The sequence below is a fragment of the Macaca mulatta genome, chromosome 19, assembly GCF_049350105.2.
Source record: "Macaca mulatta isolate MMU2019108-1 chromosome 19, T2T-MMU8v2.0, whole genome shotgun sequence".
Lineage (NCBI taxonomy): Eukaryota > Metazoa > Chordata > Mammalia > Primates > Cercopithecidae > Macaca > Macaca mulatta.
In genome coordinates, this window is record NC_133424.1 from 6873832 (window position 1) to 6899209 (window position 25378).

General features: G+C 55.1%; 1 protein-coding gene across 35 annotated transcripts in view; it reads right to left on the bottom strand.

The window, feature by feature from the left end:
- Positions 1–755: 755 nt before the first annotated feature.
- The window catches only part of RFX2 (regulatory factor X2), a 205281-nt gene continuing 180658 nt past the window's right edge, over positions 756–25378 (bottom strand). For 23 of the 35 annotated variants that reach the window (XM_077979404.1, XM_077979405.1, XM_077979406.1 and 20 more), the window contains 12 exons: positions 24574–24755; positions 21728–21847; positions 18289–18404; positions 16261–16379; positions 15838–15950; positions 15186–15340; positions 12076–12173; positions 10668–10817; positions 9767–9975; positions 4655–4808; positions 3208–3250; positions 756–2551 (listed from right to left, as the gene is read on the bottom strand). In XM_077979404.1, coding sequence (XP_077835530.1) covers positions 2436–2551; positions 3208–3250; positions 4655–4808; positions 9767–9975; positions 10668–10817; positions 12076–12173; positions 15186–15340; positions 15838–15950; positions 16261–16379; positions 18289–18404; positions 21728–21847; positions 24574–24755 — 1575 coding nt within the window. In that variant the 3' untranslated portion in view covers positions 756–2435. Of the gene's footprint in view, positions 2552–3207; positions 3251–4654; positions 5037–9766; positions 9976–10667; positions 10818–12075; positions 12174–15185; positions 15341–15837; positions 15951–16260; positions 16380–18288; positions 18405–21727; positions 21848–24573; positions 24756–25378 lie in introns of all 35 variants that reach the window. The other 12 variants (XM_077979386.1, XM_077979385.1, XM_077979381.1 and 9 more) reach the window with 1 other exon arrangement.

Here is a 25378-nt window from a genome sequence, read left to right on the forward strand (position 1 = left end):
CACTAGATCCAAGTGGGTCTAGCCTGTAACAAATGCAAACAGGAGGCCGGGCCGGTGGCTCACGCCTATAATCTCAGCACTTCGGGAGGCCGAGGTGAGAGGATCGCTTGAGCTGAGGAGTTTGAGTCCAGCCTGGGCAACATAGGAAGACCCCCATCGCTAAAAAAAAAAAAAAAAAAAAAAAAAAAAATTAACTGGATGTGGTGGCGCGCGCCTATTGTCTCAGCTACTTGGGGAGGCTAAGGTGGGAGGATCACCTGAGCCCAAGAGGTTGAGGCTGCAGTGAGCTATGATAATGCCACTGCACTCCAGCCTGGGTAATAGAATGAAACCATCTCTTAAACAACAAACAAACAAACAAACAAACAAAAACAAAAAAAAACCCAAAGTGTAAACAGGAGCCACTGACCATCCTGGACAAAGAAGTGTTTCTGTGCCATCATTGGCTCAGGGTGGGCCTTGCTAAGGAACTGAGGGCCCCGGGCTCCTTTTGGAAGGCACTAGAACATCCCCAGGGAGCCTGCAGGCAAGTGCGGGGGGCACCTCTGTGGCTTCTCCTCTGGGTCTTGAGTGGTTCAAGCCCAGCAGGCTGGTGTCCCAGGGCGGGGGGGGCAGGGCCTGGAGTGTGGACAGCGAGTCCAAAAGTGGGCACGCTCAGTGTTTACTGCTATGAAAAACGAGACCAGGCCTGAGAGGCTCGTGGCTTTGCTGCCACCTCTGTTGCTCCTCGTGGATCGGAAAGACGGGCCGGAGCCTAAGGCAGAAACCAGCTTGTATTGGTTACCAGGAGTGAGCAAAAGCCGGGCGTTACAATCTGTTAACTGTGAGCTTCAGTGTCTCCAAGGAGAGGAGAGGTATAAAGACATTCTTTCCGTCGGATTTCAACTAAGGTTTGGGCTATACGACCAGACAAACAGTGATTATTCCTGACTTTTCGTTTCTAAAGTGAGCACGCGTCTTTCTCCTCCTGCCCCTCCACTCGGGCGCAGGCCGAGCGTTGCTCTGAGCTCCTGCAAGCAGGGAAGGAAGGTTTTTAAAGGCCACGTGAGCTATTAGTACCTTCTGTGTGAATGAGAACAAAACATTTGGGACTGAACATACTGCAATGTACACATTCATAAGAAACATTCTAATAACAATTAGAGCACAAAACTATTGGTATAAACATTTTTCCAAAAAGAGAAAACTATTGCATTTCGTTAGAAAGCGCGTCCTGGGCCGAGGCTCGTCTTTCTTCTCTGCAGCTGGTTTGGGGGCAGAAACTCCAGCACGCAGCTGTCCAACTGCAGCGGCCACGTGTCTCCATGGAGACAAACTCGGTGTCTCAAGTTCGGGGCTTCGAAAGTCCCGAATATTTGTCCCCAGAGAAGAGTTCTGACTTTGAAGAGGACAAGGTGGGACTCGCTGGGGGTTGGGGTGCTCCGGGATTAATTCAGAGGGAGGCGTTCTGGAAGACTCCGTGGAGCGGGACGCAGGCACTGCTGTTTGGACGACAGGCGGGATGGCTGCTTTCCGAAGTCGCGGCTGTGACACTGTTCCTGTTGGACAAACTCCTTCCACAGCCAGCGGCTTGATGGTGATGATGAACTTGGACAGAGCCCCAGATCCTTCCTGGTGCTGACAGAACTTCTGGTTTTGAGTTTTCGGAAGACACTGCTTTGTCCTGGCACGAGCGAGCCCGTTTCTGTGGCTTGTTCTTTTTCAAGCTGCAGATCTGTCCAGGACACAGCGATTGTCAGCTGCCCCTCAAGTCCTTTGGCATCTGGAGATGGGTTCCTGCAGCACGGCCGGCCTCCCGCCTCAGCGCATCGGGGCAGGGCAGTCTGGCTCTAAAAGGCCACAGGGCACCGCACACAGCTGGGTCCCTCCCACATGGTGCTACCAGACAAGGGCACTCCACTTTCCATTCCTGACGGGACTCCAGGGATGCTGGCGAGCTCTGTGTCTCCCCAGTGGTGGCAGGTAGGAGGGGAGAGGCCGTCCCTTTCTATTCGGGCTCTGCCAGGTTTTTAAATTTTTAAATCATGGTGAAAATTGGTTCCAGTTGAGTGTAGGGGCCAGCGCTCTCAGCACAGCCCCTTCAGCTCTTAAAGGGACTGGGGCCAAAGTCCAGAGTTCCAGCAGAGGAGGGTTTGTCCAGAACAAAGAACCCATGGTCTGGTGTGGCCCTGCTGGCTGTACAGGGGCCTGGCACCCAGAGCACAGCTACAGTCAGTGGGAGCCCCGGCCCAGGCTTCTGTAGCTTCAACAACTGCTTTCCTTCTTGAACACTCTCTCGGCCTTCAAGGGCACGCTGACCCCGGGAGCCCCCGCTTGAGTCAAAGTAAACATCCATCGTCTAAGAGGCACTAATTTGGTGGAGCCGGTGAAGTCCAGGTTCCCAGAGCGACCGGGCGGCATCTTCTGGAACCTGGCGGAGGAGCCGGCCGGGGCTGCTAGATGCCCTGCAGGGAGTGGTTGGGATCACTGCGCTCCCGCTTCACCAGGGGCTCGCCCAGGCTGTGGGCATCCGGGCCCGCCTCGCTGCCGCGCTGCTCATCACCCATGTCGTCTGTGGAGGGAGGGGTAGGGTCAGTGTCCATCATCAGGAGGGCATGGGAGGGAGAGACGGAAGCGCATGTTCCAAGAGCCGCTCCGGCACGCCAGGCAGGGTACTAAGGACACATGGCAGCCCGTGGACCCCGCCTTGGCCTCTGCTCCAGGCTGACCTGTCCTCTCCCACCTACCTGGTCACCCAGAGGTGCCCCCAGGTCGGGCCAGGCGAAAGAGCCTCTGCCCTGTGCCTCTCTCCCCAGGGCCGATAGGCCTGGGGCCTGCTCCCCACAGGGCTGGGGCCTCTGGGATCCTCCTCCCACCCACGTGGAGCAGGGACGGGGCCCAGGGGCTCCTCTGGCCTGCCTGTCCCACTCTACTGCTGGGCATGGGCGCAGGAGACCAGAGGCTGCCTGGTCCGGACCTGGTGCTGAGGTCCCTGGGCAGCCGCTACCCAGAGGCCGGCAGCACTCTGAGCCCCAGCCGAGCCAGTCTGCAGTGGCGCCTGCTGCCCAGGGCCCTCACCCACTGTCTGGACACCAGATCCCAGGGCCCTCACCCCCCAGGGGCTGCCCCCATTTCCACCTGCTCATCATGAGATGAGGCAGACAGGCCACGGCCAGGAGTACCACCCTCCTGGGAGGGCCGTGGCGGGAAAGCTGCAGACACACCCACCTTTGTCAAGCAGCGTCAGCGACAGAGAGGCGAGATCGTTGAACTGAAAGAGAAACCTGGAGTCAGGGGCGCCTGCAGAGGGGTGGCAGTTGCTGTTTGGGGGCTCTGGGGATGCTGCCCAACCTTGCCTTGAGCCACGTCCTCCATTCACAGTAAAGCAGCCAGGGTCTGCCCTGAGAAGTGGCTCTGATGCTGCCAGGCGTCTGGGTGGGTCCCTGTCCCCTGTCCAGGCCGCCTCTGGGAACTGCTGGGGGTGGAGGGTGCTGACTGCTCGAGGCAGTGAGGGGACAGGAGCTGGTTCCCGAGGTCCCCTGGGTGTGGCTGCTCTGGGTTTTAAGGTGGCAGGGAAGGGCCGTGGGCCAAGTTATCTTTGCTCCCTGCAGTCTGTGTACAGCATGAAAACCACTGCTTGGTGGCCCCAGAGCCCGGCGTCCACGCCAACACGCAGAGCACACACAGCTGCCACAGTCTCTGCACACGCTGCGGGGCCCCGCCACCGACTCTGAGGGTGCTGTGGCCTCTGGGTAGTAAGAGGGCAGGGACCCTGCCATTCATCAAGCATCACCTCGTTTCTTCCTCGAGGCAAACCCATGCAGCCCAGCAAGTCCACTCCAAGGCGTGGACCCCAAAGAACTGAACACAGGTGTGCACACAAAACCCGCCCACAAATGCCCACAGCAGCGCCATTCACAACGGCCACAGAGAGGGAGCGGCCACGCAGCACGGAGGCACGAGGGTCAGCGCAGCGCGGCCAGCCACGCACTGGAACACAACTCAGCCAGGAGAGGAACCAGGCTCTGACCCGGGTCACAGCACAGACGTCACGTTCAGTGAGAGACGCCGGACACGAAAGGCCACAGTGTGTGATCCCATTTCTATGAAATGTCCAGGACAGGCCGATCCACAGAGGCAGGAGGGGGCCGCGTGGGGGCTGTGCTGCAGGAGGGGCTTGGGAGTGACTGCTCCTGGGACGGGGTTTCCTTTTGGGGTGATGGAATATTCTGGAACTGGACAGTGGTGTCAGCTGCACCTTGTGAATGTGCTAAACGCCACTTTATTGTGCGCTTTAACATGGAAACACCACCCCATGTGTATGTCACCACGATACAAATACACTTTGGGTGGTGTGTCCGAGGCCTCCCCTGCGTGGCAGGACACCCAAGGACAACTCCTTCCACAGCCAGCGGTTTGACGGTGCCTGTGAACTCAGACAGAGCCCCAGAGCCTTCCCGGTGCTGATCAAACTGTGGTTTGGATGTTGTGGAAGACACTGCTGTGTCCTGGCATGAGCGGGCCCGTTTCTGTGGCTCTTTACAGAGCTGTGGATCTGTCTGGCGGCAGAGCAGCGGGACCTGTGCGTGTCCTCTCTCCGGGCTGCTCAGAGCACACTGCCCTCTCCCCACAGGCCTGGTCAAGCCCCGGCCGTCCCGCCCAGGAGGGTCCTCACCTCTCCCATCACAGCGATCGGCGTCTCTCCGGTGGCCTCCGCGACGCGGTGCTCCACCAGGTAGAACATGTACTCGTCGTAGAGCAGGCGGATGAGGTGGAAGGAGCCGAAGCTGGCGGCGCTGCGCAGGGTCAGGTCCCGGATCACCATGGAGCTGGGGACAAGCGGACAGAGGCTGGGGACCCTCAGGGGAGCATGGAACCCGGGTCCCGGGCCAGGCTTCATGGCAGCAACACGCTCCCTGCTCTGTGTTCCCTGGGGAACCCAGACCCTGAGTGATCCTAAGACCTGCTGGCCTGTGCGGGGCCGATGACTGCCGAGACCCTGGGCCCAGCGTGATGGATGGGTGGGGCAGGCCTGCCCACTCAGTTCCAGAGACCGCCTGGGGGACAGGAGAGGGAGACGGGCAGTCAGCCCCAAAGCGACAGGCTGCTGGAAACACAACTGCGGCTGGTGCTAGCACAGGCGCTGGACGGAATCGTGGCTGGTGATTCCAGTGACATTTCGGACTCCGAATCAGAGCACAGGCTGGCAGCTGGTGCCTGTCTCCCCAGCAGGAGGCGCCTCTCCCCACCTTCCCCGTTATCCTTGCCACCTCCCGCCATTCCTCAGCCTGTGGTTTCAGGCACCTAAACACAAGACAAAAAGCCAGGGTGCTTTAGTCTCTGTCAGCGAAAGCAGGAGTTTCAGAGACTTCAGCCCAGATCCAGCCCTCAGCCAGCCCTCAGCCTGTGAGCTGAGAATGCTTTACATTTTGAAATGGTTGGAAAAAGTCAAAAGAATAATTATATTCGGTGGCATGTGGAAATTACATGAAATTCACATGTTGGTGTCCACAAACAGTTTCACTGGCACGTGTCATGCCCGTTTCTATATTGTCTTTCCTAGGATGGCTGCAAATACTACCTGGTTCTTTCCAGGAGAGGCGGCCCCTGACCTGAAGGATCAATATAAGACCAAAAGGGGCTGGGCATGGTGGCTCATGCCTGTAATCCCAGTACTTTGGGAGGCCAAGGTGGGCAGATCACTTGGGGTCAGGAGTTCGAGACCAACCTGGCCAACATGGTGAAACGCCATCTCTACTAAAAATACAAAAATTAGCCAGGCATGGTGGCAGGCGCCTGTAATCCCAGCTATTCGGGAGATTGAGGCAGGAAAATTGCTTGAACCGGGAGACAGAGGTTGCAGTGAACCGAGATCATGTCACTGGACTCCAGCCTGGGTGACAGAGCAAGACTCCATCTCAAAAAAAACCAAAAACCAAAAAACAAAAAAGCCCAGAATGAAGTGGAACGACGTCTCAGTCCTCCTATGAGACCTAAATGACCCACATACTCAGACCCACAGTGGTGCCTGATTAAAACCTTTGGCGTACAGGTCAGGTGGTCCCCAATGCTCAAATGCCCCGTCTCGAACTAAGCTTTCATAAACTCTCAGTTACGTCTTATCAGTACCGTAGCAATAACAAGAACACACAGGCTTGAGAAAAGCAAAGACAGCCGCACTGAAGACCACCAAAGCTGTCTATCCTTAGGTGTCAAGCACAGCTGCAAAGCCCCCAGCCCCCTTCTGTTCCCCTGGGCCCACCCAGCTTGACTCCCAAGCCCCCTTTCCCCAAAGGCCTCCCCCACGCAGATGAGGTGCTGGCGCTCTGCACCCAGCTTCCCCACAGCCCCGGTGTCTGGTGTGATGCTTCAGTCCGAAGTATTTCCAGAACACCGCCTGCGGTCACCTCGGTATCTCCGGGTTCCCAAATGGGCTCGCAGCTCCCAGAGGGCAGGAGCATCGGCCAGCCACCATCAAGGGAGGCCCAGCCAGAGCTTGGGGATGATCAGCCAAGGCCTCAGCCCACATGCTACCATTTTCCAGTGGGTGCTACAGAAATAAATCCCGTAAACCTAATTTTTATTTTTTTATGACGGCACTGCACATGCGTAAGAATGGAGTCAGGCCAGGCCGGGTGCGGTGGCTCAAGCCTGTAATCCCAGCACTTTGGGAGGCCGAGACAGGCGGATCACAAGGTCAGGAGATCGAGACCATCCTGGCTAACACGGCGAAACCCCGTCTCTACTAAAAACACAAAAAATTAGCCGGGCGAGGTGGCGGCGCCTGTGGTCCCAGCTACTCGGGAGGCTGAGGCAGGAGAATGGCGGGAACCCGGGAGGCGGAGCTTGCAGTGAGCTGAGATCCGGCCACTGCACTCCAGCCTGGGCGACAGAGTGAGACTCCGTCTCAAAAAAAAAAAAAAAAAAAAAAAAAAGAATGGAGTCAGGCCGGGTGCGGTGGCTCACGACTGGAATCCCAGCACTTTGGGAGGCCGAGGCAGGTGGATCACCTGAGGTCAGGAGTTTGACAGCAGCCTGGCCAACATGGCAAAACCCCGCCTCTACTAAAAATACAAAAATCAGCCGGGCCTGGTGGCGGGCACCTGTAATCCCAGCTACTCAGGAGGCTGAGGCACGAGAATTGCTTGAACACGGGAGGCGGAGGTTGCAATGAGCCGAGATTGCACCACTGCACTCCAGCCTGGTGACAGACCGAGACTGTCTCAAAAAACAAACAAACAAACAAGAGAATGAAGTGGAACAGTGTCTCGGTCTCCCTTGTGAAGAGCACCCCCGCCTTGCAGCTGGAGACCCCGATCCCCTCCAGCTCTGAGCTGTGCTCTTCTCTGGCTGGCAGGTACCTCAGTCCTGCGCTCACTCTGCTCTTCTCGATTCTGCCACTTGCAACCTTCCTCTGTCCATGGAGACAGGCATCGGCATCCCTACACTGTCTCTTCCCTTGCTCTCCCTCCCCATTACCCCAGTGTGGCTTTGTGGTAATTTCTGGCTACACTGGTGTTTCTGTTGCATGGCAGTGGTGTGCTAGGCCCATGGCAGAACCGCGCAGTCTGTTAGGCATGTGGTTCCTCTCATTTATTCACTCAGCCAGGATTTAAACAGAAGCGAGGTCCCGCACCCAGGTAGCGTGCCTGATCATGCAGGAGACAGACAACAGACAAGTGAACAGATGACGAGAGACAGGTGACAGTCAGTGCCCAGAGAAAAGCAGGGCATGGGGGAAGGTGGACAGAATGGGCCGTCCTATTTACAGAGGCTGGGGGTGGGGGGTTTCTCCGCATGGCTGTCTGGGGGAAAGATGTTCCAGGAAAGAGGGGCAGGTGGAAAGGCCCTGAAGCAGCGTGGCCAGGGGAGTGTGTAAGGAGGGAGCTGAGGACAGGGAGGTGCTGGCTGGCCAGCTGAGGGGTTGGCACATTTTTTTTTTTTTAACTGAGACAGAGTTTGGCTCTTGTTGCCCAGGCTGGAGTGCAATGGCACGATCTTGGCCCACTGCAACCTCTGCCTCCCGGATTCAAGCGATTCTCCTGCCTAAGCCTCCCAAGTAGCTGGGATTTCAGGTGCCGGCCACCATGCCTGACTAATTTTTATATTTTTAGTAGAGATGGGGTTTTGCCACGTTGGCCAGTCTGGTCTTGAACTCCTGACCCCAAGTGATCCACCCACCTCAGCCTCCCAAAGTGTGGGGATTACAGGCATGAGCCACTGCACCCAGCCAGGCAAACTCGTTTTAATGCTTGCCAGATAGTAAATACCGTCAGCTTTGTGCCCAACAGTCACACTGTTTGTTTGCATTGACAGCTGTAGCTGATCTGTGAATGAATACGTGTGGCTGAGGTTCCAATAAAACTTTATTTGCACAATGGGCTGGGGCAGTGATATGGTTTGGCTCTGTGTCCCTACCCAAATTTCACCTTGAATTATAATGATCCCTACATGTTGTGGGAGGGACCCGGTGGGAGGTAATTGAATCATTGGGGCAGATGTTTCCAATGCTGTTCTCTTGAGAGTGAATAAATCTCATGAGATTTGATAGTTTTATAAAGGGGAGTTCTCCTGCACACACTCCCTTGCCTGCCGCCATGTAAGATGTGCCTTTGCTCTTCCTTGGCCTTCCGCTATGACTGTGAGGCCTCCCCAGCCATGTGGAACCGTAAGTCCATTAAACCTATTTTTCTTTATAGATTACCCAGTCTTGGGTATGTCTGTATCAGCAGTGTGGGAATGGACTAATACAGGTGGGGTTAACAATTTGGCCCTGTGGCCATAGCTCATTCATGCGCTGCGTCATGCAGGGCCTGTCAGCCACAGAACAGCTTTGTGTTTTCCTGGGGTAATAACTGGCTCTTTTTTTAAAAATGCTCACTTTTCCATGTACTCATGAGACTAAAACTCCTGACAGAACTGCAGGAGGCATCTTGGTGCCTTTCCTGGGGATGATCCCTCTGGAAGCCTTGGCTCCCCTGCCCTGGTCTGCACAGGGTAGGTCTGTAGCTTGGAAATAATTTCCATCAGAACTCTCAGGACATCACTCTACTGCCTTCCAGGTTTCTGCACATTGTTCAGAAGTCTAATGCTGCTCCCATCCCCAGCCTGTCGCTTTCTCTCTGGAAGCTTTTATGGCTGTTTCTCAAGCTTAGTGTTTTGAAATTTCACCCGGAGCCTCCCTGGGAAAAGTCAGCAGCTTTCTCAGTTTGGAGACTTGTGCCCTTCAGTTCTGAGACAGCTTTTTTTTTTCCCCCCTTAGAGATGGGGTCTTGCTGTCACTCAGGCTGGAGTGCAGTGGTGCAATCTTGGCTCACTGCAGTCTGGACCGCCAGGGCTCAAGGATCCTCCCACCTCAGCCTCCCAAGTATGTGGGACCACAGGCACATGCCACCACGCCCAGACAAGTTTTTTAACTTTTTGTAGAGGTCCTGGTATTTTCCCCAGGGTGGTCTGGAACTTCTGGTCTCAAGCCGTCCTCCTGCCTTGGCCTCCCAAAGCGGTGGGATTATAGGTATGGGTGGCCATGCCCAGCCCCTAGTGATTATTTCTGTCTGCAGAACTTGCAACTTAGTTTTTAGGCTACGGTCGCCTTCTGGGCCTGCCCCTGGGAGCCGCTGGTCACGAGTGAGGCCCCCAGCCAGGTACTTGTTTTTTGGGGGTTCAGGCACTGCTGGAACTCTGCTGAGCTGTTTTTCTCTGAGCTCACCAGCCGAGCTACCCCTTAGAAGTTTGCCTCGGAGCCCCCGACCCGCCAGAATTCTCTCGGAGGTCTGGCAGGACTAACCTGTAAAAGGACCATTTCAGCAGGAACTGCCGGGCGGCCTTGGGGAAGCTGGGGCTGCCGGCATGCTGCTTCAGGACCTGGGTGACCACGCTGTCCAGCCAGCTGGCCCACTGGTCCAGGGAGCTCTGCTGCTGCAGGGTCAGCTTGAAATCCTGCTCCAGCCGCTGCACCACACTCTCCTCACACTGGCACACCCACGAGGCCTGCTCCTGTGGGTGGGGTGGAGGCCAGCGTCAGCAACACAGACCCCCAGCCACGGCAGCCCCCCCGGACCTAGCAGTGCTCAGGGCGGGACATCGTGCTGTGCTTGAGCCTTCTCATCCTTGACCTTGACAGCTGCAAGCCACACCCTGTGTCCCCCATAACAGGGGCAGAATAGAGAGCCAAGGGGGATCCTACCCGCCTTCCGGGGACTCATACCCGGGTCTTTCTGGATCAAAGCTCATGCTATATGAGGTCTTCATTTCGTTTTGTTTTAAAAGGGTGACTTCTAACTGTGTGTGTGCATTTATTTACTTAATGGATAAACCCAGGGCCTGAAATAAGCATAGCTCTGAATCTGCTTTGGGCCGGTACTTTGCCAAGCCCAGGGGACAGAGTCAGGAAAATGGCCACAGGGAGGTCAACGTGCTGCCAGGATCCTGGAAACCAGGAGCCTCTGTGAGGAAAATGAGCAGCAGTGTTGGCCACAGCACCTGGACGCCAGAGGGCCCTGAGAGATGATGGAGTAGAGAGAGCTGGGGGCTGTGGGTGGGCTTTGGCCTGGGGCCCGTGTCATGCAACAGAACTGTGGCCAGGCTCGGGGCGGGGGCCAGGTTTGCCATGGGCTCCACTCAGGGGTTTGCTGGTTTTGCTGGAGGGCGGGAAGCCCAGGCCCGGGGGACGGCGTGGAGGAGGTCACCTGCACATTGGCAAAGTCCACGCGGTTGAGGTCGCTGAGCATCTGGTTGATCTGGGACGTGTTCTGCAGCACCGCCCGGGCCGCCTGTGCCAGGTGGTTGAGGGACGTGTAGCGCCGCAGCGTCTGGGCAAAGGCACTGACGACGCCCACCTGTAAGCCAGAGCTCGTGGTGAGCAGGGTTCGCGGGGAAGAGCCTGTTCCGCTGCACTCCTGGCAGGGGTGCCAGGGCTCAGGGACAGCACAGGGAGCAGGGAGCAGGAAACAGCAACCTGGGCAGGGAAGAGGGAAGCCCCTGCTATTCTTAGGGACCCAGTGAGTGAGAATCAGTGAAGCGGAGACCTCGCCAGTGCATCGCACGCATCGCGAACCGAAGCCTGTGTCCGCGAGTTAGAATTCACAACCGGCCCCATGCCCACTTCTAGAGTCCCTGTGGCTCTCTGGAGGGGCTGTTGAGACCACAGAGTCCTGGGTGCTATAGGGTCAGACTTTTAGTGGGTGTGGCCTGGGAATCTTATTTTTTTAAGAGATGGCGTCTTGCTTGTTGCCCAGGCTGGTCTCCAACTCTTGGCCTCAAATGATCCTCCTGTCTTGGGCTCCCAAAGTGCTGGGATTACAGGTGTGAACCACTGCACCGGCCCTGAATCTGAATTTTTAACAATGACCTGATCCATGCTTACACCACTGCCTAACAGATCAATTCCAAAGAGCAGGCGGGTGCCCTGCAGCTGCCTCCTCTCACCCAAGAGCCCTTCAAGAAATGCTCATGATGGCTAGGCGCCGTGGCTCACGCCTGTAATCCTAGAACTTTGGGAGGCCGAGGTAGGTGGATCACCTGAGGTCAGGAGTTCGAGACCAGCCTGGCCAGCATGGCGAAACCCTGTCTCTATTAAAAATACAAAAAAATTAGCCAGGTGTGGTGGTGGGCGCCTGTAATCCCAGATATTCGGGAGGCCGAGGCAGGAGACTTGCTTGAACCTGGGAGACAGAGTGAGGCTCTGTCTCAAAAAAAAAAAAAAGAAATGCTTGTGAGAACGGTGGGTAATCACTCTCTTTTCCACAAGTCGGCCAAGGTTCTACATTTCAAATTCGATTGATTTGTGGCCAAGATTATAGCAATAAGAGTCACAGCAAGGAGATTAAGTTTCCCTAATAAGATGAGCACAGAAACACACAATCTATTCTGAATTGACTCAAAGATATGACGTCAAATGACATCTTCTGTTGTTCCCCTTCCTGCCAGCACTGATGCGTCATCGGCTGTGTGCTCGGGGCTTCCTGAAGGGACCGATTACTCTCATGACACAGGGACGAAGCCAGCGCTCTCCGGGACACAGTGGTCCTCATGTTGTCCTGGAGTGGAGCCCCTCCCAGCCATAGTTGGGGAGCCCAGGCCCCACCCCAGACATACCTTGGTCTGGATGACCTGTTGTGGGAAGTCGCTCATGGCATTTGTCAACCAGCCTTCCAAGCTCTTGGCAAAGTTACGGATGGCCTGTGTCAAGGTACCTGGGGGATACAGACCATGATATTACCAGGGGAAAGGCAGTGACTGGACACTGGAAATCAGCATTCAATGGAAGGGCTGGCCCAAGCGCGATGACAGTCACCACCATGAAGAACAAGCCACAGAGGCCGGGGGAACCGCGGACACTTAGACACGGGAAGAACCGGGCGTGGCCCAGCGCTGCTGGTCACCACCCACTGCCTGTGCGGGTCTCGGGTCTCGCAGGGGCAGTTCTCCCCAGGGACACTGGGTGGTGTCTGGGGTTGTGAATGGTCGTCATGCGGGGCGCCTCAGGCATGGAGTGGGTGGAGGCCACGGATGCTTCTCAGCACCTCGTAGTGCCCAGGATGGCCCCACCCCAGAGAACGATCCAGCCCCAGATATCAACAGTGCCAAGGGAGAGAGGCCTTGACACAAACACACACACACACACACACACACACGTAAATACATTCTACCAACTTCCTAATTTATTTTAAAGTGGCTTACAATAAGAAACAAATAATAAGACTGTTAAAAAAAAAAAAAAAAAAAAAAGGCTGGCGTGGTGGCTCACGCCTGTAATCCCAGCACTTTGGGAGGCCGAGGTGGGCGGATCACCTGAGGTCAGGAGTTCGAGACCAGCCTGGCCAATATGGTGAAACCCTATCTGTACTAAAAATACAAAAATTATCTGGGCGTGGTGGTGGGTGCCTGTAATCCCAGCTACTCGGGAGGCTGAGGCAGGAGAATCACTTGAACCCGGGAGGCGAAGACTGCAGTGAGCCAAGATCGCGCCACTGCACTCCAGCCTGAGTGACAAGAGCGAAACTCTGTCTAAAAAAAAGAAACAGAAAAAATAAAACAGAAAAATATTTTAAAATGCAAAAGGAGGCCGGGTGCGGTGGCTCACGCCTGTAATCCCAGCACTTTGGGAGGCCGAGGCGGGCGGATCACAAGGTCAGGAGATCGAGACCACGGTGAAACCCCGTCTCTACTAAAAATACAAAAAATTAGCCGGGCGCGGTTGTGGGCGCCTGTAGTCCCAGCTACTCGGGAGGCTGAGGCAGGAGAATGGCGTGAACCCGGGAGGCGGAGCTTGCAGTGAGCCGAGATCGCGCCACTGCACTCCAGCCTGGGCGACAGAGCGAGACTCCGTCTCAAAAAAAAAAAAAAAAAAAAAAAAGCAAAAGGAAAGATACCCCAAACTTCCACCATAACATAGAAACTCAAACAAGGCATTGCCCCGAACAGTTTTCAGGCAGACAGCAAGGCCAGGCCAAATGAGAAATGTAATACTTCTGCTGTTTCCCATCTTCCAGCAAAGGTTGCATAGAGTTTACTCAGCAGGACGGAGAGCTGCCTGGTACTAATGGGCCCGGATGTTTGTGGATGGCCTGCGGGGCACAGCCCGTGGTCCTGATGCTGTGATTTATGAAGACAGGCCTCTGTGCCCAGCTTCCTGGACGACCCCCAGGGTTTTGGGGAGCTTGGCACGGGCCTGGACTGAGGGCCCACCCATGGTGGATGCTGTCATTGCCTCGGGAACTGGAGGCCCTGGTAGGTCTCCAAGGGCACAAGTGAGCCCTGCCGTGGGCCTAGCCTCTTTCCTCACTGTGCCCATCACTCTCTCCCTACCCCCGCAAGTCCTGTGGGAAATCACAGGGCAGGGCGCTGGGGTGTAAATGTCTCCTGGAATCCTATGGTGCTGGGAAGTGGGGTCTGGCTGGGGGTTAAAGGGCAGCCCCTACCCTAACAGGCTGCAGGAGTCCAGGGTCACGTCCCAGCTGCTTCTTCTAAGTTTATGTCCCTGCCCCTCCTATAGGGGGTGGCACTCAGGAAGTGTCACTGTGGGGCTTCAGGGAGGCTGGAGGAAGGTGGCTGGTGGTCGTCTCTAAGACCAGGGTGGGCAGCCACCCCACACGGCCCTGGGCCAAGGCTTCCTGCACAGCAATGGCTCCAGGGCTGCAAGTAGGCTACTCCCAGAGGCCGGCCTGCACGCCCCCAGTGAACCTTCCAGAAAGCACCACGCCCAGCCTGGCTACTCTTGGCAGTGTCCTGACAGCAGGTAGAGCTCACCAGAGCCACTGTGGCCTTCCCCTCGAGTCAGAGACAAGGACAGATATGGACGCCAGAGGACACACATTCCACGGCCCACAGCGCTCTCGCTTAGGGATTTCTTTTTTTTTTGAGACAGGGTCTTGCTCTGTTGCCCAGGCTGGAGTGCAGTGGTGCAATCATAGCTCATTGTAGCCTCGACCTCCTGGGCTCAGGTGATCCTCCTTCCTCAGCCTCCTGCGTTGCTGGGACTACAGGCATGCAACACCACACCCAGTTAATTTTTGTTTTTTTAGAAACAGGGTCTCACTATGTTGCCCAGGCTGGTCTCAAGCTCCTGGGCTCAAGTGATCCTTCTGCTTCAGCTTCCGGAGTAGCTAGGGCTACAGGCACACACCACCATGCCCAGTTCAATTTTTTTTTTTTTTTTTTTTTTTTTTTGAGACAGAGTCAGGCTGAGTGCAGTGGTGTGATCTCGGCTCACTGCAACTTCTGCCTCCCAGGTTAAAGCTATTCTCCTGGCTCAGCCTCCCTAGTAGCTGGGACTACAGGTATGCGCCACCACGCCCAGCTAAATCTTTGTACTTTAGTAGAGATGGGGTTTCACCATGTTGGTCACACTGGTCTCAAACTCCTGACCTCAAATGATCCTCCTGCCTTGGCCTCCCAAAGTGCTGAGATTACAGGCGTGAGCAATATTGCCTGGCCCCAGCTAATTTTTTTTTTTTTTTTTTTTTTTTAGAGATAGGGTCTCACTATGTTGCCCAGGCTGGTCTCAAACTCCTGGGCTCAAGCAATCTGTCTGCCTCATCCTCCCAAAGTGCGGGGGTCACTGGCATGAGCCACTGCGCCTGGCCCCTTTTGGGTCTTCTGTGAAAGCGATGGTCCCAGGTGGCTGAAGATGTACATGTAAGAAAGGACAGAGGAGGCAGGAAGAGAGGATGGAGCGGCGCCAGGCGGGGCCGTGGGTCACTTACTGGGGACCGGCCTCAGCACGTCGGGGATGAGAATCTCCACCAGCGCCTGGTAGAGGATGTGGTCGCAGCTCCTCATCCACCTGAGGATGGGGTCGCATTGACACAGGGAGATGAGCTTGTCCTTGGGCAGGACGGCGCCCTCGGGGTCTTCGTCACTGTGGAGGGAGGGGGACAGGGGAGCTGTGGCCTGGCCCAGCTGGGCTCGCACAGCCACGGGAGTGACCAGGGAGCCGGGCTGCGGGACTTCTGCCCAACAGTGGGGCTGGGGTTTTGCTCCCCGTCCCTGAGGCTCAGTGGGTCCCCTCCCTCCGTGATGCTCCCAGCGGTCCACGCTGTCCCTCCCCTGCCGGTGGTCATACTGTCATACTGCGTCTCACTGCAGCTATGGGTTGGGGTCCCTTCTACTTGGGATTGCGTCATGGTCACCTCTAAAATCCTCCCTATTCAAACAGTCTGACCTCGAAAAGGGGCAGATGGCAATGTGAATTTCAAGTCAGCTCTACCAAGTCTAAAAATCACAGGGACGGAGGCAGAGGGGTCTGAGTGCTAATTCTTGGAGAGTTGATGCTTTTGTTTGTGGGTTACCTGTGGACATCAGCAGGGGGCTAAGACGTGAGGGGGGCTGTGAACCCAGCCAGGGTGTGGCAGTCACCTGGCAGGAAGAGAGGTGGGGCCGTCGCTGGAGGAGGCCTTGGAGTTCCAGAAGGAGAGCCACAGCTTCTCGATGTAGTGGAACTGCAGGTTCATCACCACATCAACGGTCGCCTAGGAATGAAGGCACCGGTGAGACAGACGGGTGCGTGCGCCCACCACGTGCACTCAGCACACGTCAAGTGAGCAGCCGTGATCCGGGCTGCAGCGGGGTGCCCTGGAATCCCAAGGGAGGCCACAGAGAGGAGAGGAGCAGGCGATGGACATGGATGTGGAGGGGCTGCTGCTCCAGAGAGGATGCTTGTGGGGGGCTCGGGGCTCCGTCTCCTCAGCATCACCCAGGGACGCTGGCGACCCTGGCCTGAGCGACGGCAGTTCCGGGGAGGGACACATAGGAGCTGCCTGCCTGGGCTGGGGCGGTCACCTCGCAGTGCCGTCTGTACACCAGCTGCAGGGCCTTGACGTCGTGCAGTGTGACGCCGTCCTGCAGCAGGACGCTGCCCAGGTCGGGCGCTGGGAACTCGGGGAAGACGTGGGAGACATCTGGGGGAGGAACACGGGAACATCAGAAACGGGGCTCTTAGGAAACCGCGGACAACTGGAAGGCCATGGGTGGATGGGGGGCCCAGAAACAGATGGTCTGCCCCACCCCATGCAGTCAGAGCATTTGTTTATTTCTTTTGTTTTTCTTTTTTGAGACAGGGCCTTGCTCAAAAGGAGCACCCAGGCTGGAGTGCAGTGGCACGATCTCGGCTCACTGCAACCTCCAGCTCCTGGGTTGAAGCGATTCTCCTGCCTCAACCTCCCAGGTAGCTGGGATTACAGGTGTGCGCCACAATGCTGGCTAAGTTTTGCATTTTTTAGTAGAGACGGGATTTCGCCATGTTTTGGCCAGGCTGGTCTCGAAATCCTGACCTCAGGTGATCCGCCCACCTCGGCCTCCCAAAGTGCTGGGATTACAGGCGTGAGCCACCATGCCTGGCCTTTTTTTTTGAGACAAAGTCTTGCTCTGTCACCCAGGCTGGAGTGCAGTGGCATGATCTTGGCTCACTGCAACCTCCTCCTCCTGGGTTAAGCGATTCTCCTGTCTCAGCCTCTTGAGTATTGGGATTACAGGCGTGTGCCACCATGCCTGGCTAATTTTGAATTTTTTTGGTAGAGATGGGGTTTTGCCATGTTGGCCAAGTTGGTCTCAAACTCCCGACCTCAAGTGATCTGACTGCTTCGGCTTCTCAAAGTGCTGGGATTATAGGCGTGAGCCACCGCGCCCGGCACTGTCAGAGAATTTGTAAGCATCAGTTTTCTCAGGTAGAAAATGGAGAGAATATTACCACCTCCCAGGACCATTAAATATGCAGATGCAGAAAGCCCTGAGCCCAAGCCCTGGCACACAGCCAGTACGCACAGAGCCAGCTTAGGGCAGCACATCTCGGGGAGAAGGCCAGCCACAGTGTCCCTGCAGTGACCTCCTGAAGATGGGCCTGACCCCACCTCAATCTCTGCAGGAGACTCAACCCAGGAGGGTTGTTTGGGCTCAAAAAAGATCATAAACTACATGGAAGCCGCTGAGTGTGTACAGAGCCCGCCTGAACCACGACACTGATACCAGTGAGCCTTCCCTGGCCGTCCCCCAACCCCCCGCCCTCCCTCATGGCAGGTTCTGAGTTAGGGCCTTCCTGGGGCAGAGATGGCACCACCACTAGGCCAGCTAGGGAAGAACGCTGTCCCCTGAGCAGCCCCCAGGGAGGAGGCCAAGACCGCCTCATGTGGGGGAACCGGGAGCACCACGAAAGCTCCAGGCAAGAAGGAAGAAAGCCCAGATGGCAGGCAAATCCTGGTGCACCCTGAGTAGAGAATATCTTTTTTTTTTTCTGCACTCTTTCTTTTTTCTTTAATTTGAAAGGCAGAGTCTCACTCTGTCACCCAGGTTGGAGAGTAGTGGCGTGATCACGGCTCACTGCAGCCTCAAACTTCTGGGCTCAAGTGATCTTCCTCCTTTCTCAGCCTCCTGAATAGGTGGGACCACAGGAGCTTGCTGCTATGCCTGGCTAATTTTTTATTTATTTAATAATTTTTTAGTATGTTGCCCACGCTGGTCTTGAACTCTTGAGCTCAAGTGATCCTCCCGCCTTGGCCTCCCAAGGTGTTGGGATCACGGGCATGAGCCGCCTGTCCTCTAGTGTTCTTCCTGATGGTCATTGGATTTTATTTTCTCATTTTTCTGATGGTCACTTTATATATTACTTTTTTTTTGGCATGTGCTGATTATTCTAAAGTCTCAGAGATGTCAAAAAGAAGGTCTAGTGAGAACTTTCTATTTGACTGAAAAGGTGTCTCATAAGAAAACTGTCAGAAGCGGACGTTTAGACGCCACTGGTTCTGCTGGTGTCGAAACCCAGGAGTGTGGCGAGCCGATGGGAGCCCCGCCCCGGGGCCTGTCCGGGCCTCTCACCAATGTACTGCTGGTGGTGCTGGCTCTGCGCCGCCATGGTCTGTTCTGGGGTGCTGTGGAGGCTGCTGTGGGAGCCGCTGTCCCCAAGGCTGTCCGTCTTCTGGGCTGGCCGGTACCTAGGCCGGGAACACACATGCCACCGTGAGGCCCAGCAGCCCTACTGGGGGTGGGCCCAAGGAGTGGGGGGCTGGGCAGGATTCAGTCAGGCATGTGCGTGTATGATGTTTACAAGTTGCGGTCGAATACACACAACACAAAAGTTACCATCGGAACCATTCTGAGTGCACAGCTCAGCAGCATGAAGCACATTCACGTGGCTGTGCAACCGTTACGATCGTCATCTCCGGAACTTGTTCATCTTCCCGCACTGAAGCTCTGTCCCCATGAAACACTCACTCCCCATCCCTGTCCCCAGCCCCTGGCACCCCCACCCGACTTCCTGTCTCTGTGAATCTGACGACTCTAGGAACCTCCTAGGAGTGGGGTCATACAGGATTTGTCCTTTTGCAACTGGCCTGTCTCACTGAGCGTTGTGTCCTCAAGGTCCACTGAGTTCTAGCCTGTGTTGGAATTTCCTCCTCCTTGTTTGTTTTTTTTTTTTCTGAGACGGAGTCTTGGTGCAGTGGTGCCATCTCGGCTCACTGCAAGCTCCGCCTCCTGGGTTCACGCCCTTCTCCTGCCTCAGCCTCCCGAGTAGCTGGGACTACAGGCGCCCACCACCGCGTCCGGCTAATTTTTTGTATTTTTAGTAGAGATGGGTTTTCACCGTGTTAGCCAGGATGGTCTTGATCTCCTGACCTCGTGATCCGCCTGCCTTGGCCTCCCAAAGTGCTGTGATTACAGGCGTGAGCCACCGCGCCCGGAATAGAATTTCCTCCTTTTTAAGGCTGAATAATATTCCACCATATGGATGAACCACGGTTTGTTAATGGACACTTGAGAAAATAGATATACATTTCCCCCTAACATTTCTCTTTCAGAAAAAAAGTGAAATTCTTGGCCGGGCACAGGGGCTCACGCCTGTAATCTCAGCAATTTGGGAGGCCAAGGCGGGCGGATCATCTGAGGTCGGCAGTTCGAGACCAGCCTGACCAACATGGAGAAACCCCATCTCTACTAAAAATACAAAATTAGCCGGGCGTGGTGGCGCTCGTCTGTAATCCCAGTGACTCAGGAGGCTGAGGCAGGAGAATCGCTTGGACCCAGGAGGCGGAGGTTGCAGTGAGCCGAGATCGCACCACTACACTCCAGCCTGGGCGACAAAAGTAAAAGTCAGTCTCAAAAAAAAAAAAAAAGCGGGGAGGAATTCTTTGCTTGAATCACAAACATCTTATTATTGGCGCAATCTCAGAAGTTCTGAGACTTTCATTTTGAGCCAGCAGTGGTGTCCGCCTGTGCAGGCGGCACTGAGAAACACTCGAGGAAGGCTTTCCAGGTGCTGGGCTCCTGGGAGGCTGCTGTGTGGTAGGGAGGGGGCTGGCCTGAGCCGGAGCATCTCTGGGGAGCCCCCCTCCTCAAATACAAAGCGGGGCCAGGCCTACAGGGAGGTGGGAGACCATGCCGGCGAGGTGTGTGTAAACCACCTGGCTCAGGGCAGGCTGTGGGCACCACACAGACACAGGCTCAGGCTGTGGCTTCCAAATGCAAATGGCATCAGCCTGTCGCCCTGAAATGTGTGTCGCTGCTCCTAAAATGACACACTGCCTGGAGCACAGGTTCACAGGTGTTCGCCAGGGGCCCAAACTGAACAACGGCAGCGAGCTCCAGAGTCCGTGTCTGCAGACGATGAGGTACAGAAGGAATGCTCTGGAAACTCTCTCCTGGAACCTCCAACTCCTGGGACTGGCTGTGGTCAGGAGTCACTGGCTGACTCAGAGCAGCTGGAATGGGTTTTTGAGATACACACATACATGGGTGGCTCTGTGCAGACGGCCCAGCACCAGGTGTGAAGGTGCCACATGGGGCTACTGCAATGCGGCCCCTGCTCTGAGGGTGGGCACTTGTGGAGGGACACTAGGAGGCAGCAATATTTGAATGGGCCCTAAACCAGGGGCCAGCAAACTACGGCCTGAGGGCCAATTCTGCTACTTGTTTTTATAAATAAAGTTTTATTGGCACACAGCCACACCCATCATCTTCATGCTGTCTGTGGCTGTTTTCAGGATGCAGCCAAATTGAACAGTCATGACAGAGACTGTCTGGCCTGCAAGGCTAAGATATTTGCTGTCTGGCTCTTTACAGGAAAGGTTTGCTGAGCCTGCCTTAGAAGATGAGAAAGTTTGTGATGGTTGAAGAAGAGGATATTCCAGAAAATGACCAGGGCTTTCCAGCCACTGGATCCAAAAGTCAAGAAGTCGTGACTTGAGCACATCTGCTGCTTTCTCCTGGCTTCTTGGGTTATTTGCAGAGTCCTCTCTCTCTTTACTTCCTAAGTTTTACAAATTAAGTGTCTGTGATTCCAACTATAAGACACTGGATAAGGGGAAAACTGTGGGAATGGTAAAGGATTAGCGGTAGCCACAGACTGGGGCACAGAGGGAAAGCTGGGTAGGCAAAATGTGGAGGATTTTTAGGGCTGTGAAAGGACTCTGTGTGACACTGTGATGGGGGACACGTGTCATTATAGGTTTGTCCAAACTGTAGAATGTCCAACACCAAGAGTGAGCCCTGGTGTCGACTGTGGACTCTGGGGGGTGACGCTGGCTCCATGGAGGGTCATGGGTCGTAACCAATGCACCGCTGTGTGGGGGAGGCGGATGGTGGGAGGGGCGGCGGGGAGCGGGGCTGGGGGTGTAGAAGAACTCTCTGTACTTTCTACTCAATTTTGCTGTGAACCTAGAATGACTCTAAAAAATGAAGTCTGTTGGCCGGGCGCAGTGGCTCAAGCCTGTAATCCCAGCACTTTGGGAGGCCGAGACGGGCGGATCACGAGGTCAGGAGATCGAGACCATCCTGGCTAACACGGTGAAACCCCCATCTCTACTAAAAAATACAAAAAACTAGCCGGGCGAGGTAGCGGGCGCCTGTAGTCCCAGCTACTCGGGAGGCTGAGGCAGGAGAATGGAGTGAACCCGGGAGGCGGAGCTTGCAGTGAGCCGAGATCCGGCCACTGCACTCCAGCCTGGGCGACAGAGCGAGACTCCATCTCAAAAAAATAAATAAATAATAAAAAAATTAAAAAATAAAAAAGAAGTCTGTCAAAAACAGTTTTAAATGGTCTAAACAAAAGTCTGAAAACAGTTAGCTGGAGGAGGCTGCATCCCGGCCTCCCGTGTCTCCTGCTAGACTCACCTCATCCTCAGCAGAGGGGGGTACCTTGGCTTTCCCAGGATGCTGGAGACGAGGGAGTTATGATGAGTTCGTTGCTTGTCGGAGAAACACCTCTCTCTCCATGCTCCAGGGGAAAGCCAGCCCCGCCCAGCTCGGCCCGCGCACCCACCTGGGCTTCTGATGCATGGGCTGCTGCCGCATGGCCATGTACTGCGTGTCCTCCTGCAGCCGGTTCAGCGGAGAGTCTGGCTTCAGACGAATCCCGTAGTAATGGTACTTCGAGTTGCCCCTGGAAACCAAACATCCCAGGGTCAGCTCCCTTTGCCGACGTCCTGAACAACAAGATAGGTTGGGATTCTTTTTCTGTCTTACTTCTTTTTTTTTTTTTCTGATACAGAATCTCACCCTGTCGCCCAGGCTGGAGTGCAAGGGTGCCATCTGAGCTCACTGCAACCTCTGCCTCCTGGGTTTAAGAGAGTCTCCTGCCTCAGCCTCCCGAGTAGCTGGGATGACAGGTGTGGGCCATAATGCCTAGCTAATTTTTGTATTTTTAGTGGAGACAGGGTTTTGCCATGTTGGCCAGGCTGGTCTCAAACTCCTGGGCTCAAGCGATCCTCCCACCTTGGCCTCCCAAAGTGCAGGGATTACAGGCGTGAGCCACCGCGCCTGGCCTCTTCTCTCTCTTTTTTTTTTTAGAGACAAGGTCTCACTCTGTCACCCGGGCTGGAGTGCAGTGGTGCAGTCACCGCTCACTGTAGCCTTGACCTCCTGAGCTCCAGTGATCCTCCTGCCTCAGCCTCTGAGTAGCTGGGACTGCTGGCGTGTGCCACCACGCTCGGAAGGTAGGTGCTGTTTTCTGGCCTTTCACTTTGGCCTGTCTGGTTCAGCATTTCCTGAACTGCGTGAGGAATGTGATGAAGGAATTCTGCACCTAATACGGTTGTCATGGAGAGCCCTCTCTCACAGGCTAGTATAACACAGGCTCGGACAAGTCCTGTGTGGAGAACACCAGGTCAGCTTTGCTGCGCTCCACATGGCCTATCTCTATTATTATTACTAACAACTCTTCCCCATCCCTTTCCGTCATCTAGCAACACATTTTGGAAAAAGGCACAGTTTGGGAACCATTACATTAGTTTATTACAGGACAATGATGATCAGAGGGCCTTAAACAATTGAACTCAGAAAACAGCTCACAGAGTCCTTACAGGAGAGAAGCACTAACCCGCAGACATGGCTGTGGAGATACCAGCTCACAGGATGCCATTTCTCCAGAGCTGGCAACGAGGACATGCAGGAAGCACCTGGGTCCTTTCTTTTAATTTGTTTTTCTTTTATTACTATATTTTTGAGACAGAGCCTCACTCTGTTGCCCAGGCTGGAGTGCAGTAGTGCCATCTCGGCTCACTGCAACCTCCCCCTCCCAGGTTCAAGAAATTCTCCAGCCTCGGCCGGGTGCGGTGGCTCAAGCCTGTAATCCCAGCACTTTGGGAGGCCGAGACGGGCGGATCACAAGGTCAGGAGATCGAGACCACAGTGAAACCCCGTCTCTACTAAAAATACAAAAAATTAGCCGGGCGTGGTGGCGGGCGCCTGTAGTCCCAGCTACTCAGGAGGCTGAGGCAGGAGAATGGCGGGAACCCGGGAGGCGGAGCTTGCAGTGAGCCGAGATCGCGCCACTGCACTCCAGCCTGGGCAACAGCGTGAGACTCCATCTCAAAAAAAAAAAAAAGAAATTCTCCAGCCTCGGCCGGGCGCGGTGGCTCACGCCTGTAATCCCAGCACTTTGGGAGGCCGAGGCGGGTGTATCACGAGGTCAGGAGATCAAGACCATCCTGGCTAACACGGTGAAACCCCGTCTCTATTAAAAATACAAAAAATTAGCCGGGCGTGGTGGCGGGCGCCTGTAGTCCCAGCTACTCGGGAGGCTGAGGCAGTAGAATCAGCTGAACCCAGGAGGCGGAGGCTGCAGTGAGCCGAGATGACGCCACTGCACTCCAGCCTGGGCGACAGAGCAAGACTCTGTCTCAAAAACAAAAACAAAAAACCAATAAATGGTAAATCCAGCTTTACTGGATAAACCAGAGGCTACATTTTATTTGTCTGTCTGTCTGTTTGACACAGGGTCTTGCTCTGTTGCCCAGGTTGGAGTGCAGTGGTGCAATTGTGGCTCACGGCAGCCTCAACCTCCTGGGCTCAAGTGCTTCTCCCCTCTCAGCTTCCCAAATAAGTGAAATTACAGGTGTGCAAATAGGTGTGCACCACTATGCCTGGCTAATTTTTAATTTTTTTGTAGAGATGAGGTCTTACTATGTTGCCCAGGCTGGTCTCGAACTCCTAGTCTCAAGTGATCCTCTTGCCTCGGCCTCCCAAACTGTTGGGATTTCAGGCGTGCACCACCACACCTGGCCCAGAGGCTGCTCTAAACAAACAAACAAATGTATTGTTTGGGAAATTTCAAAAGGAGAGAGAAAACCAGAGTGACCTCCATGTCCTAACACCGGCTTCTAAAGCCAATGCCGCGGGCTACGCCCAGCCACAGCCAAGGCTGCCGCCAATTGAAAGTAACCGCAAGTTGGCCGGGCGCGGTGGCTCAAGCCTGTAATCCCAGCACTTTGGGAGGCCGAGGCGGGTGGATCACGAGGTCAGGAGATCGAGACTATCCTGGCTAACATGGTGAAACCCCGTCTCTACTAAAAATACAAAAAACTAGCCGGGCGTGGTGGCGGGCGCCTGTAGTCTCAGCTACTTGGGAGGCTGAGGCGGGAGAATGGCGTGAACCTGGGAGGCGGAGCTTGCAGTGAGCCGAGATCACGCCACTGCACTCCAGCCTGGGAGACACAGCGAGACTCCCTCTAAAAAAAAAAAAAAAAAAAGAAAGTAACCGCAAGCACTCCAGAGGTGGCTGCAAATCAGGCCACCTGGACAGGAGGCGGAAGCCTAGCATTTTCCCAAAAGCTCCATTTCTTGGGAAAGGAAGAGGAAGGACAGGTGGGCTGGGGGTCGTCTACCCACCTGGTGCCCAGTCGCCGTGTCCTCAGCCCCATAAACACAGAACGGATCAGTTTCCCGAAGGAGGCAGCGTTCACCGGGTCCAGCTTGTGCTCCTGGCAGTGCCGAAGGTAGTGGTTGTAAAGAGAACTTCTGGGGAGACTCACACCTTCCGCAGTTTCATAATTATCCAACAGCCACTGGAGCTGCGAAAAGACAGACACGCCTGCGTTTGTCAGAAGCCTGAGGAACGCTAACATGCCAACGTGGACTCGTTAAGAGAATTACTTGCGTTCCCTGTATTACCAAACAGGATGAGGAAATCCATCTTTTCTTTCTTTTTGAGGCAGAGTCTTGCTCTGTCACCCAGGCTGGAGTGCAGTGGCGCAGTCTTGGCTCACTGCAGCCTCTGTCTGCTGGGTTCAAGCAATTTTCCTGCCTCAACCTCCCAAGTAGCTGGGATTACAGGCACCCAACACCACGCCTGGCTAATTTTTGTTATTTTTAGTAGAGATGGGGTTTCACCATGTTGCCCAGGCTGGTCTCAAACTCCTGTCCTCAGGTGATCGGCCTGTCTCAGCCTCCCAAGGTGCTGGGATTACAGGCGTGAGCCACCGCGCCCGGCCAGAAATCCATCTTTGTGGTCGCTGATTTGAATTCTCTAAGCAGATTAATGAATAGCTCATTTTCTCTCATTTATTGATTCTCCCATGTTTAGCCTGGTTTTCCGTTTCCCGGACTTAATTTGTAAAACTCTGGGTGTGATCAAGAACTACTAGGTTCTGTCTTCAGTCACTTAAATGCCCACACACCACCACACAGGGTTTAA